We start from the raw sequence: 14,017 nt of genomic DNA, 5'->3' as shown, positions 1-14,017 counted from the left end.
GTCAGGTTCTGCTCTTCATATGCACCTGTCGTGTTGCGTTTGAAATATAGATCATTTTTCCTGTCCTGGAAGGAACATGTCAAACATTTAGCAGTCAGGTTCTGCTTTACATATGGTACCTGTCGTGTTACGTTTGAAATATAGATCATTTTTCCTGTCCTGGAATTGTTAAACATTTAGCAGTTACGTTCTGCTCTGGTTTGAAAATTAAAACAAAATCTTTACAGTTTTCTACATAAGAAAATGCCTGTACCAAGTCAGGCATATGAGATTTTTTGTAAAATTAAGAATGGAAATAGGGAATGTGTCAAAGAGACAACAACACCCAACCATAGAACGGACAACAGCAGAAGATCACCAATATGTCTTTAATGCAGCAAATATGTATAATACTAGTTCAGTTATAATGTCCATTTGTTTGATGTGTTTAAGCTTTCAGTTTTGATTTTTCCTTGGAGTTCAGTTTTTTTGCGATTTTACATTTTACTGAAGGAAGACCATGTTTTTGTTTAGCTTAATTTTTAAAATCTGGGGCTCTCACATGTAATGGTCCCTGTTGATAAATAATCATTTGAATTGCTATGGTGTTTTCTCCCGTCTTGGATGATTTAAAAGTGGGTTTATTAAACAACATTAAAGGGAAACTTCGCAAAAAAATCAAAAATTGATATTATGTCCATTCTGTATAAAAAGGCTCAAATTTATAGATATTAAAGTTTTATTCCGCTAGATAAGAGATCAACATCGATTTTAAATTTTGAGTATCAATTTTCTACGCTCCGCCATTTTGTAACCTTCTACGATTATAATCACGATATGTCTATAAAACACAAAGGACCAAAACTACAGTAACCGATGTAGTCGTAATTGCGTGTCGATATCTTGTCAATCGTACGATTGTTTTATCTGACTAACTATAACTTGATACGGAAAATGTTCTTATTTTGTTTAAATCAGTGACCATTATTATATATCTGTTATTTTTAAACTGTTAATATTGGAATTAGTTAAACAGTCAAAGTTCAAATAATAAATAAGTGTTCCGTGAAAATTGTTTTCAAAAATCTAATTCGTTCATAATTCTTTAAAGTAATAAACTTTATTCAAATAAATTCGGATCTTTCCTCATCTGATCACCAGCATGGCTAAAGGTATTACTCCCAAAGGTATTGTGAGGGGTGTGAGGACTCAGGTGACACGTCCAGGTATTCAAGCGATTTCCTGTCGGGCTTGCAAGTTCATGCATCGTTTCACTTCTGTAGGTATTGATCAGTGTACACGGCAGACTTATAACTTTCAATTTTGAACTATCAGGTGTATAATACACATCTCTGTCTTGTGTCTCCGAAAGTGATATGATGCCAATAACTTAACTCGTACGCTTGTTTATAAATAACATTTCTGGTGTAAAGAATATTATTTATGAAAATATAAAAAATACCACAAAAAAAAAGATTTGAAGAAATAAAAATCTATATACATATTTTTTCCGAGGGTTAATTTGGGGAAATGTAATTTGTCAATAGTAAAGGACAGACTGGAACATACCAAAAATATTGATTTAAAAAATGTACGCACTTGTCGATGTTGGCTTATACGCCTGGATAGAAAGTTACGGAACTATAGTGCAATAATGAATTTAAAATATATACATGTATCAGACTATATTGTATACCAAGAGAACCAGTTTGATTTAAATACAGGTCGATATATATCTTGCTTTGGTTCATCGAAGTTATGAACATAGTAAAATCCCAGTTTTAAATATCAATTAGATTGTTCTCGAATAAAGGAAGAAATTCGTCATCATCACAATTGTACTTTATATACATGGCTATCTTGAAAAATTAACTGAAAAAACACCAAACATATGTTTATGTATATTTAGTATAAGTTTATTATTATTACTTATATATTTATAGCTAACAGCTACAAGCTTATGAATAATTATTGTAAACATACTATTATTATGTTTCCTGTTCGCGTAAGTCATTATTCCCCTATCGTACCTCATTATTATTTTTTTGTTGTACAAATTACGAAGATTTGTATCCTATCATGTTTTACAAGTAGTCTTATATAAACCATAATGGTTTTTTTACTACTGTTTGTTTTTGTGTCGTTTTTCATTGGTGTCGCCTGGGATTTTTTCCCAACTTTTTGTTTTGCTAGGTCCCTTGGTAGTTACGACTACGATTTCCTTTTATCATGAATGATATGTAATACACAATATATGTTTGAAGAAATATAAAGTGTGTTTTGCATCTCATCAAATGTTTTGACAAAAAGCAACATGCAATCAATCTTATGTTACAGTGTGTTGAGAATGCCACTATCTGCATGATAAAATTATATATTACTATGAAGAAAAGTAACGAAAGGATAATTTAAAAGATAGTTACGTTCCCACCGATTAAATATATAAATTGTTTGCAATGCTTTCGTTAGAAGTGGAGTATATATTCTATCAAAATATTTTCATTCAATGCTGGAAGTTGAGTTAGTACAATAATTTGCTCATATTTGAAAACTTTTCAATGAATCCAAATTGTTCTTTCAAATATTTAGAAACCAGAAAAACAAGTCAGATACTCTCATCTTTACATGTAAACTAAGTTGATTACAAGTTAAGATATCCTTTTTTCATTTAACCATACAGCTATAATTGACAATATATACGGGGAATGTGTCACAGGGCTGAAAATATTCCAAGGCCACCAATGGGTGTTCAACGCAACAAGAAAATCCAGCAACCGTAGACGGGCTCCGGCTGGCCTCTATACAATAATAAATACAAGTTCAGCCTCCGAACTGTATGTTCTTACGATTTTAATAACTTATATTCAACACTGAGAATAAACTCATAAAAAATAAGAATGTGATATTATTCGAGATAAAATATATAACAATACAGTAGAAGAGAGGGGCAAATGATATCAAAGGGACATTTAATCTCATAGCTCGAAAATAAGCTGACAACTCCATGGATAGAAAATTATTTTTTTTAAAAACCAGACAAACAACATTACACAAGACACAACATAGAAAACTAAAGACTAAGCAACATAAAAACACTACAATTTTTGTGACAACATATCATTTACAAAAAAAATATGTATTTACAAAAACATCAGACGAATCTTAATTGCTTTAGCAACAACATTGCTTATAATAATATAAGAAGGTATATAAAGATTATATATGCATAGCCCATGAAAATTTCAAGGTTAAACATTATCTCTTATACTTTGGTTTTATTTATTTTTGTGGATACCAATTTTCGTGGATGATGGACAATTCGTGGACATTTAATTTTGTGGTTTAGCCGAAGTATGCATACAAGCTTTTAACAAAATTACATTGTTGAACATTTAATTTTTTGGTTCACCTGTACACACGGTATCCACGAAAATTGGTATCGAATGCATAATAATGAATCCACGTTGCTACAAATTCGCTATGACATGTACGAGACAATTACAATTTAATCTAAAGAAGAAAAAAATTAATTATGCAGATATTATGTTTTATGACGCATACTTTTGTACAACATTTAAACTGATACATAATTGATGATCTCAATTTCAATGCCGCCTTTGAATATTTATACATAGTTATTGGATAAGTTTTTTGATTCAGCTCAGTGAAAAAGAAAAATGCCTTCGTGCATTTTGACATGAATAATAATCTTTTGGCAATACAATCTAAGTGTGTATAACAAGACACATCTGCACAAACACACAATTATCTTCAATATTGTTCCTTTTACAAAACTGACAAACACAGGCATATTCAGGCATTGACTTTCGAAATAAGATATACTCAGTTACGGGCACCCAACTTTTTCGAAAGATAACAACATTTCTTTTGTCCGTATTTACAGATAAGTTTAGCTAACACTTTTTGCAAAGCATCGGGATACTTTAGTGTCATAACGGTTTCGTTAACAAAATATATCAAATATATGAAATAACCAGTATCCACTTGCGGATCACCAATTACATCGTTAATGAATAATAAGAATAAGAGCGGAGAGCGGAGTTGTCCTGTTTCACACCAAGAAAATTATCACAGAAACACATCAGATAAAACTATTGCATTGAAAGATTATCATTAAACTATGCTAATGTATATCCATTACTTTTAGATTCATTACGTCCTACCACAAGATCAGGTACAATCTGACTCAACGTAATCACCGAGTCGTCATGCAGAGGTCTGGATGTCTCTAATCGAAGCGTTACATCCTTCTCCGATGAAGAAAATACAGTGTTGTTAAAGCCTTCCGAAGATGTATTTGTGTTAATGGATTTCTTTTCTTTCCTCCCTTTATGTGACATTGCAAATATTAATCGATCTTTGAAAATTGAATCGTCTCTTCTTATATATGTAAATGTTTTGAGACATCGTTTCAAATCGGTTGGAAGTTCTCCCTCGGGAATATTTTCCATTAAAACGACCACCATGTGCCGTTTTCGTTCTATAATACTTTGCTGAAAAGCTTCATGAAATTCATACATGCAAAAGTGGCTTTGTAAGAAATGTTTTGATAAAATAATCACTGTATGCCTGCTTGATTCCACACTGTCTATAACATTGTCAAAAATTGTCTTCCCAGGAACAAAGTCTCTATGGTGAAGACAAAACATGAACTGATGGTAACCGTCGGATTGTGATGATGCCTCTAGTTCTTTAAACGTCTTAGAAACCCATTCTTCGTCTTGACTACTGTACGATACAAATGCATCATAAGTTTTGTTCTCCGAAACTTCTGCTGGTTGACACGGAAGTATGATATGAAATCTGGTATACGTCAAAATAAATATTTCTTTTCTGAATTTTGTCAAAAGTATAATGATAACAATAAGAATTAGTATGCAAATGCTTAGAACTATTATAGGGGCTGGTGATGATGCACTGAACATTGGGCATGATATATCAGACTTAGTTATCTCTGAAAGTTTTCTACCTGTCAGTATGTCCGGTAAGTTGCAGGTCATATTTTTAAGATAATCATATCGATGCAGTCCCATTGATTCCCATTTTGTATCATCATGTATTATTTCCAACAATTCAATCATATGATCTGAACATTCACAATGTATCGGATTATATCTAATATCGACGTCTACATTCGGTAGGCTACCGAGGAGTTCCAAATCTTCTTGTGATAATTCGGTTATGTTATTGTATCTTAAATCTATTTTTATTTTGAAAGAACTCCACGTGTAGGCTGACGGATCCAAGTCAAGGGTTGATATGAAATTGTAAGAGAGATCTAATAATTTCATCTCTGGAAAGAATCTCCACCAAATTTTAAATTCTTTGGCGATTTCACTTTGTCCAGTGTTTGACAAATTATAAAATGTCAGCTTCGGAAATGTTGACAGTTCAGTTTGAATAGAGAGAAGATACCTTGACTTAGTGCTGCTTGTACTCAGATCAATTTGTTCAAGCTCACTGAACGTACATCTGTGGTCAAGCTCGCGAGTCTTTGCAATCATGTTACTTCCGGCTCCTATGACATCATCATTTGAATTTTCCGAATGACCATCTTTTAGCAATTTTATTTCTTCAAGATTATATTCCAAAGTAACATTTGTATATATAAGAGTTTGTAAAGTTTTATCATTGCCGCAATTGTAATCTTCAGTAACCTCTCTGAAATTGAATAATAATGACATCAAATCTTTAAGTCCACAAAGAATTATAGATTCGGATATGTCCATGACCCGAAGATGATCCGGAATTGTTTCGATATAGGGATTTCCATAGTCCGTAAAAAATCCAGTTATAGTACAACTTTTTACCCTGACAAAATCGATATTCTTCGCTTTGAGTGGCCAAGGCAATACAATCTTTGAAAAGTTAACACATTTCAAATCAAATTGGAATTCATAATTCGAGTTTACGATCCATCTCCTAATGGCAGCGAAGTCCCATAATCCAGAATGTTTCTTGTCAATTAAACAATAACAAAAGTAAATTCCATTCGTCTCTGTTATTGAACAAGTATCATTCAAACTTTCGGGTAGAATACTTGTTCCACTATTTCCAACCGTTTCAGTTTCATTCATAACATCTAGGTTTAGGAAATCAATCAGCGAATCTTGTCCAAGTAAATTATCTGTGATATTTTCCTGAGAGAGTCCATTGCAAATTAGAAAGACAGTAAATACTAAACAAACAATCATTACCGTCCCCATTTTGAACACTTATGTTAATGTGTACGATAGATGTTAATTGTGATTTATTATTTCCCATTATTACAATATACTCTAGTCATAACGGGACCGCAAATACAAAAATATGAATCATACCTGTTTCGTGTAGATCAGAATTCATATTGATGATTGCATTATTTAATCACATGACATGTAATGAATTAGTTAACTCGGTTTCGATGAAATAAATTAAATACTAAATTCCGTTTTGATAGCTGTGCATGTAATTCCGAAATGTTTCTATATAACAAATATAAAAAAGAAGTTATCGTATGTTTGTCAATGAGACAGCTCTCCACAAGAGACCAAATAACACAGAAATGAACAGTTATAGGTAACTGTACGTCACAAAAACATCGTGTATATCATGACATTGTAATTCGTCCACCTACACGAAAACGACAAACACAAATACTAGAATAGATAAAGGCAACAGTATTTTATCGATGTTCAAAAGTCATAAATCGATTGAGAGAAAACTTATAACACAGTATTTTGGAAATAAATTGCACTTTTGACTGTGATTGAAAATAAATAGTAAGGATAGATAGATATAGAAAAATTAAAATAAATAACTTCCAAAAAATTGCTCTGGATACTGTTTTTTTTTTCATAAACAGGCTTCGGTCAAAATTTCATAAAATTCCATGAAAGTTTGACAGAGTTTTTTGTGATTGACTGATTCTGAATGTTAATTGTAAAAAAAAAAAGTAACCACAGACTGAACCAGAATGTCATCTGTAATTGGTCATAAACAAGCTTATGTTCGAATTTCAAAACATTCCATGAAAGTTTGACAAATTTATTTGTGTCTAAAAAAATCTTTGACCGCAGCATGTACTTTAATGTTGGTGACGCCGAAAGACTATGATCATTTAATACATCATTTCCAAAAACATAATACTGACAGATTATACAGTCAAGTGTGTCAGAGATCCGTTTACCTGTCTTACTTTCCGTATACCTGTCTTACTAAGTCTATAAATATTACAAACATTAAGTCAACATGAAAAATAATTTAATACTTTTTTACTTTCATTTTTATTCTCTTTTTTTTTTCTACATTAGTCAAACATAGTGGGAGACAAAGATACAGCCAAATATGTATGTAATTTTAAAGAATTGAAAAAGGGAGGCGAAGGATACCAAAGGGAAAGTTTAAACTCATAAGACGAAAACATGCTTGAAACGGAATAGCTTATTAAATGATAAAAAAAAAAAACAGTAAACAAATCAACATAGAAAACCAAAGATCGAGTAACACAGACCCCACCAAAAACAAGGGGTGATCTCAGGTGCTCCGAAGTATATACAGATCCTGCTATACATTTGAAACTGCAGATTTCAGGGGGAAAAATATAACTAAAAAAATCAAGTGTTTGCTTTATCATTTTTCGGTTTGCAGGAGACGGTCAGAACCTTGATATATTTTACAATTCAATATAACAATTAATCTGTTGTATAGTTGTCAATGGTTCATACTTTCATATAAATATAATCCTGGTACTTTTGTTAACTATGTCCTTATAAATATATATGTAATTATTTCTGTGTATCTTACATTAATTTGTAAGATCCTTGACTATAGATAATTTAGCTGATCTGTAAAAATAACATCTGCATGTCTTATATATCATGTACTGTAGTACGATACTAGATTAAAACTGACTTGGAAAGGTAACACCCGGTCACCGAAATCTTCATTTTCATGAAGCCCAGGTGGTCGTATGGTCTAGCGCGCCGGTTACAGTACAGGCGATTTGGCGTCACGACATCTCAGTATCATTGGTTCGAATCCCGGCGACTGGAACAAAAGATTTGCGAAATCAAATTTACAGATCTAACATTTTGGAAAGTACATAACGTTAAAAGGCTTTTTATAAAATGCCAAAACATACCTAGTCGTTTTCTAAAATGACCGAAATTCTAATGAAAAATCAACAAACTGCCTTTTCCTTTTTAGGCAAACTGTACGAATATGCAATACATGAATAGATGATAAAAAAAATATCATGTAGAGCAAATAAATTGAGTAAAATAAAGTTTATTCTTACTGCAAATGTAGCCTGCAGTTAAATTTTGATATTTTTAATGTTCACTATATATAAATGCGTTTTGTTTAAATATAATTTTTTCACATTTTTGGTCTTTTGGAAAATGTTGATTGTGCTGTTTTTAGACCCTTCTACAACGAAATTTGTTTGACATGCACACGTATAAAAATTGCGGTTTTTATCCAACGCAATCATAGGTTTGAACGTAGTTTTCAATTTAGACTCGAATATATTTTTTGTTTGGGCATGTATCATATTTTCCCTCCGGTTTATATGATCCGTTCATCCTATATTGTCTCTTAACATTCAAGAGTCAATCTTAAATTGAAAGTAAATTATATGGCCTTCCAAATACTGTTTCGATCCCTAACATCACTGAAGAGACATATATTGTCGAAATCTAGATCTGGTGTACTAAAGAAATATTGACACCGAATGTTTGTGGCACAACATCGTAGCCACAAGTTAACAAAAAAAAATTTCTGTGACGTATTAAATTTATATTCAGATCCATTTTGTTACATCTTGTGATCAATTTTATTTGGCAATCGTCAATGGCAGTCAGCAGGGTTTAAGAACATCAGTTGTTCGACCTGTTAGTCAAATGCGTTTTGTTTAAATATACTTTTTTCACATTTTTGGTCTTTTGGAAAATGTTGTTTGTGCTTTTTTTAGACCCTTCTACAACGAAATTTGTTTGACATGCACACGTATAAAAATTGCGGTTTTTATCCAATGCAATCATAGGTTTGAACGTAGTTTTCAATTTAGACTCGTATATATATATATATATATATTTATAAGTACGTCTGAGTCAGTGACAACTCTACAACAGGTAAGCAGCTAGATTAAAACTGACGTGGAAAGGTAACACATGCCCACCGGAAGCTTTACTTTTGTGAAGCCCAGGTGGTCGTGTGGTCTAGCGGGACGGCTGCAGTGCAGGCGATTTGGTGTCACGATATCACAGTAGCATGGGTTCGAATCCCGGCGAGGGAAGAACCAAAAATTTTCGAAAGCAAATTTACAGATCTTACATTGTTGGGTTGATGTTTAGACGAGTTGTATATATATATTTATATAAAAAAAAAAAAAATTTGCCAAAGCAAATTTACAGATCTAACATTGTTGGGTTGATGTTTAGACGAGTTGTATATACATTATGTACACAGCCATGTATCACCATCATTGATGGCGATCCGATGGATACATCTGTTGTAGGGTTGTCACTGACTCAGACGTACTTATGAATATAATTATTTTCTGTGACTGTATCTTACATTAATTTGTAGGATCCTTTACTATAGATAATTTAGCTGATCTGTAACAATAACATCTTCATGCCTTATATATCATGTACTGTAGTACGCAGCTAGATTAAAACTGACGTGGAAAGGTAACACATGCCCACCAAAAGCTCTTTTTTGAGAGCCAAGGTGGTCGTGTGGTCTAGCGGGACGGCTGCAGTGCAGGCGATTTGGTGTCATGATATCACAGTAGCATGGGTTCGAATCCCGGCGAGGGAAGAACCAAAAATTTGCGAAAGCAAATTTACAGATCTAACATTGTTGGGTTGATGTTTAGACGAGTTGTATATTTATATATATATATATATATACAACTAGAATTCCGTATAGAAAAAAACAACTGTGCTCTGTATTTCCGAGAGACATTAAATGACCTTCTCTTTACAAGGACAGAAAGGCACATTGTTCTTATTGTTATGTTTATTGAAAATGTTGATTCTAATGAAAAATATGTAATTTTGAACAGAGAAAAACCTGAAACTATTTTGAACGAAATCACAAGATTAAAAGAAAAGAACGTCCTTTGGATATTTGACATATGCAAATAAAAAAAAAGGTTTCAAGCAGCCTGAATCTTTCAGTTTGCAATATATGCAAAAGTAAAAAATCTAATGCACCCAAGGAAAAGTATTATAAGGAGGTTGAGTAAAATAACTACAATATCACATTCTGCAATCAATCGACAATGCATTATTATTCTTGTTCCGTTTTTTTGCATTTTATTATATATTTTGTAAAGGTGTGACGGTTGTCCTCTGGACATTGAATGTAACAACAAATAAACGTCAGCTTCAGTGCTTATGTTAACTATGAATAATACAATATCAGTACCTTTAACCGTTAAATTGAATTCTTATCAATTATAAAATAAACTTATCTGTTTGCCATGTCCACTCGTTTTATTTGTGTGTATATTTCTTTCTGTTTTATTCTTTGATGCGTTTTGTAAAATACACTACAATTTTATCAGACATTGTATAGATTGCCTGGGAAAAATTAGTCAATTCATAATATGCCTGAATCACGCAGACATTTTTTTCTTCTTAGTTAAACAAGGAAGCTATAAACAAAGAGTTACAAATGGTAAATGTAAAGTCATTTACGGATGCCATTACGTGACAGTCTTGGTATCTGTGCCACATATGACAACACATATGTTCCCATCGTCATAAACACGATCCCGTACTCTTAACCCCGCTGGTGATATCACAATAAGTTGTATGTGATATCACCACATTCTATGTTGTGTCATGTGTACTATTGTTTTTCTGTTTGTCTTTTTCATTTTTAGCCATGGCGTTGTCAGTTTGTTTTAGATTTACGAGTTTGACTGTCCCTTTGGTATCTTTCGTCCCTTTTTTTGTACTTATCACGAGCTACATCATGAATGCCATTAGTAAAACAACTTACCCTTCCAGAATACCTCCTGATAACACCTCCAGTTTTGGGGAATTATTTGTTGAGTCTTTGTATTGTCATCGACTTTTAAGTTTTAAATGTCACATTGGTATCTTATGTCTGTTCTTATTGAAATACGAACAATAATGTCATATCATATTTAGATTATAACATTGACGATTGATAATGGAACTACCATGTGTCATTAAAATTAAAGGAGGGGTAACGTTTTATCCTGAAAAAAATATTCTGATCCACAATTTCAGGGAACAAAAATATTGTGGTTAAGCAGATGACAACATAAAATATATAATGAATCCAGATTTTCCACTTTACCTAATGGTTTTAAATATTTTTATAATAAACTACTAAAACATTGTTGCTCCTTCAAATAGTTTGTCCACGAGCATCACTGAAGAGACATGAATTGTCGAAATGCGCATCTGGTGCAAGAAAATTGGTACCGTTAATTTTATTACTACCACTGGGTCGATGCCTCTGCTGGTGGACTATTAGTCCACGAGGGTATCACCAGCCCAGTAGCCAGTACTTCGGTACTGGCATGAAAATACGGATTTTTGGCGTTAATAAAATTTGCTGTTACAAAATATTAGAAATGGTTATAAATTAAGGAATGTATCTCCCTCATGCAAAGCTCTGATTCCTTTCACGGATTTGGCTATACTTTTCAGACCTTTTGGATTATAGCTCTTCATCTTTTATATAAGCTTTGGATTTCAAATATTTTGGCCACGAGCATCACTGAAGAGACATGTATTGTCGAAATGCGCATCTGGTGCAAGAAAATTGGTACCGTTAATTTTATTACAACAAAGCATCTTTTTGATTTTTCTGTAGGTGACTTCTTCGACAGCAAAGAACCATAATCCACCTAAGAAGACGATATGATAAACTAATTAAGTTATACTTAATATTGCTTCTCTGAGTGTCTCTGAATATATGAATATATGATTATCTTCAACTTGTTTTGTTTCTATTTTATTTCAATAAATTCACGTGGTTTCTAAAGTTTGATTATATTTTATGTGCAGTGTTTCTTTCAATCAAAGATATGAACGAACAATGACCTTCCCCCAGCTGATTTATGATTTTATGTATGTTGGAATCAACCTCGTGCTATTAATCAAACCTCTCATGTAAACAGACCAAGAACGACTGATGAAGAAATTTCAATTAAAATAGAAATAATAATTATAATTATTATTCAATGTCAAAAATCAAAATAAATAAAAAATGAAAATATTTAAAATATACATCGCAAAATAAAAACACAATAAAATTAAAATACAAACATAAATATTGTAAAAAAAATGGCGTGGTTTCAACAGTTTAATTATATTTTATAAAAGGGATGGGCGATTAAAAACTATAGACATAGACAAACATACTTTATTTTGATAAAAAAGAAACTGAAAAAAAACACACTCAACACTAGTAAGGATTATACAGTATATGTTGCGCGTCTGGCGTACTAAATTATAATCCTGGTATCTTTGATAACTACAAATCTATATAGAAACCTGCAAGGACAAGCTAAAAAAGTATAAAGTTCACTGATCATCCTCATCATAAAAACTAATACAAGGTTCTGTTTATTCATATTTAGAGAGCGAAAACATAACAAATACAGAAAGTAAAAAAAATGTGCATAATGATGTATTGTCTTGTAATACGTCAATTATAAAATCTTATAAAACTAAATCAATGTGTTATTTAAGATAAAAGAAATTACGAAAAATAATTTCCAGATCTTATTATTATTTTGTAACATATTTGATAATGTCTGAGAAATGCAAAAAAATATATAGTTGAAAGGTGTAATGCTTATCAAGTTAAGGAAAATCATGATATTCTCATATGTTGTCGCAGAGACACGTATCTATATGTCTATGGTTGTCGTTATTTTATTATTATTTTTTTTTTTTTTTTTTTTTTTGGGGGGGGGGGGGTAAATAATGGTTATAGTGTATAACGGCATTAATGCCCCTGTCTTATCAGTAGAAAAGTTGTATCGAAGACCAATAAGTCTCATAACCATCAGTGCTTGAATTGTGCGTCGTGTGAAAGTTTCATAAAATAACTCAAAATAGACATTATGCATTATTGAAAATAAAATTCTATTTTTCCCCCACTCCTGTTTTATTTCAAACTATCCAAAGGCTTCTGTCAAATGATATATCATAGGTTTTTTTTGTGACATTCTTTACCTGTGGTAATATTCATGTACTGTGTGACGTGCATTTTTATGAGTAAGTAATTATTTTCTCGGAATTTAAACAGGATTTTAAAAGAACTTTGACTCTAAAATACGAAGTTAAATAGCACAGAGAATGTAAAATACCGGAACTATTTGCCAAATACAGCTAATGTAATCTATTCGCGAGGTGGAAAATCCTTCGAATTTCGAAATTTTCATATTTTGTAACCAATTAATTTATAATTATGACCATATCAATGATAATTCATGCCAACACAAAAGTGCTGACTACTTGGCTGATACTACTTGCACAGTGCATTTTATCTATTAGTTTATTATACAAGGTTTAAACTTAGTGTCCCCTCTATTGCGATGGGGGCATACAAAAGAATATCACAATCAAAAATTATATTCACTTGCGAGAGCGCGTTGTTAAATATTATTATTTTAGCGATATCATCATAATAGGTACAATTTTAGATTCACAAAAATTATACATTTAGTTTTATTTTGCCATTTTATACTAGAACAGTGCATGTTTTCTCAGTGCTCCAACTATTGATTAAGTGGTCAATTATTAGCATTGGTCAGTTCAAAGTCAGTTGTTTATATTTAGCATAATAAATTGCAACACATACGTTAAATCTTGTTGGTTGTTTGTTTGATGTACAGTTGCAAATAGTTCATGCAAATTAATAGGATACATAAAGATATGAATAGATCATTTTGTTCAGTTGAATTCATTGTTTACAGAGTAATAACATAAACGGTACCATTTTTTCTGCTCCAGATGCGAATTTCGACAATACATGTCTC

At 31.9% G+C, this 14,017-nt stretch overlaps 1 protein-coding gene across 1 annotated transcript; it reads right to left on the bottom strand.

Annotated features, from left to right (window-relative positions):
- Window positions 1–4,118: 4,118 nt before the first annotated feature.
- Window positions 4,119–6,206, bottom strand: LOC134722403 (toll-like receptor 4). Its single transcript, XM_063586022.1, has one exon. The coding sequence runs from the start codon at window positions 6,204–6,206 to the stop codon at window positions 4,119–4,121; it is 2,088 nt and encodes a 695-aa protein (XP_063442092.1).
- Window positions 6,207–14,017: the final 7,811 nt, after the last annotated feature.

The sequence above is a fragment of the Mytilus trossulus genome, chromosome 6, assembly GCF_036588685.1.
Source record: "Mytilus trossulus isolate FHL-02 chromosome 6, PNRI_Mtr1.1.1.hap1, whole genome shotgun sequence".
In the NCBI taxonomy this organism is placed as follows: Eukaryota; Metazoa; Mollusca; class Bivalvia; order Mytilida; family Mytilidae; genus Mytilus; species Mytilus trossulus.
Note: the sequence above shows the minus strand (reverse complement) of the source record. Positions and strands in the feature narration are given on the sequence as shown.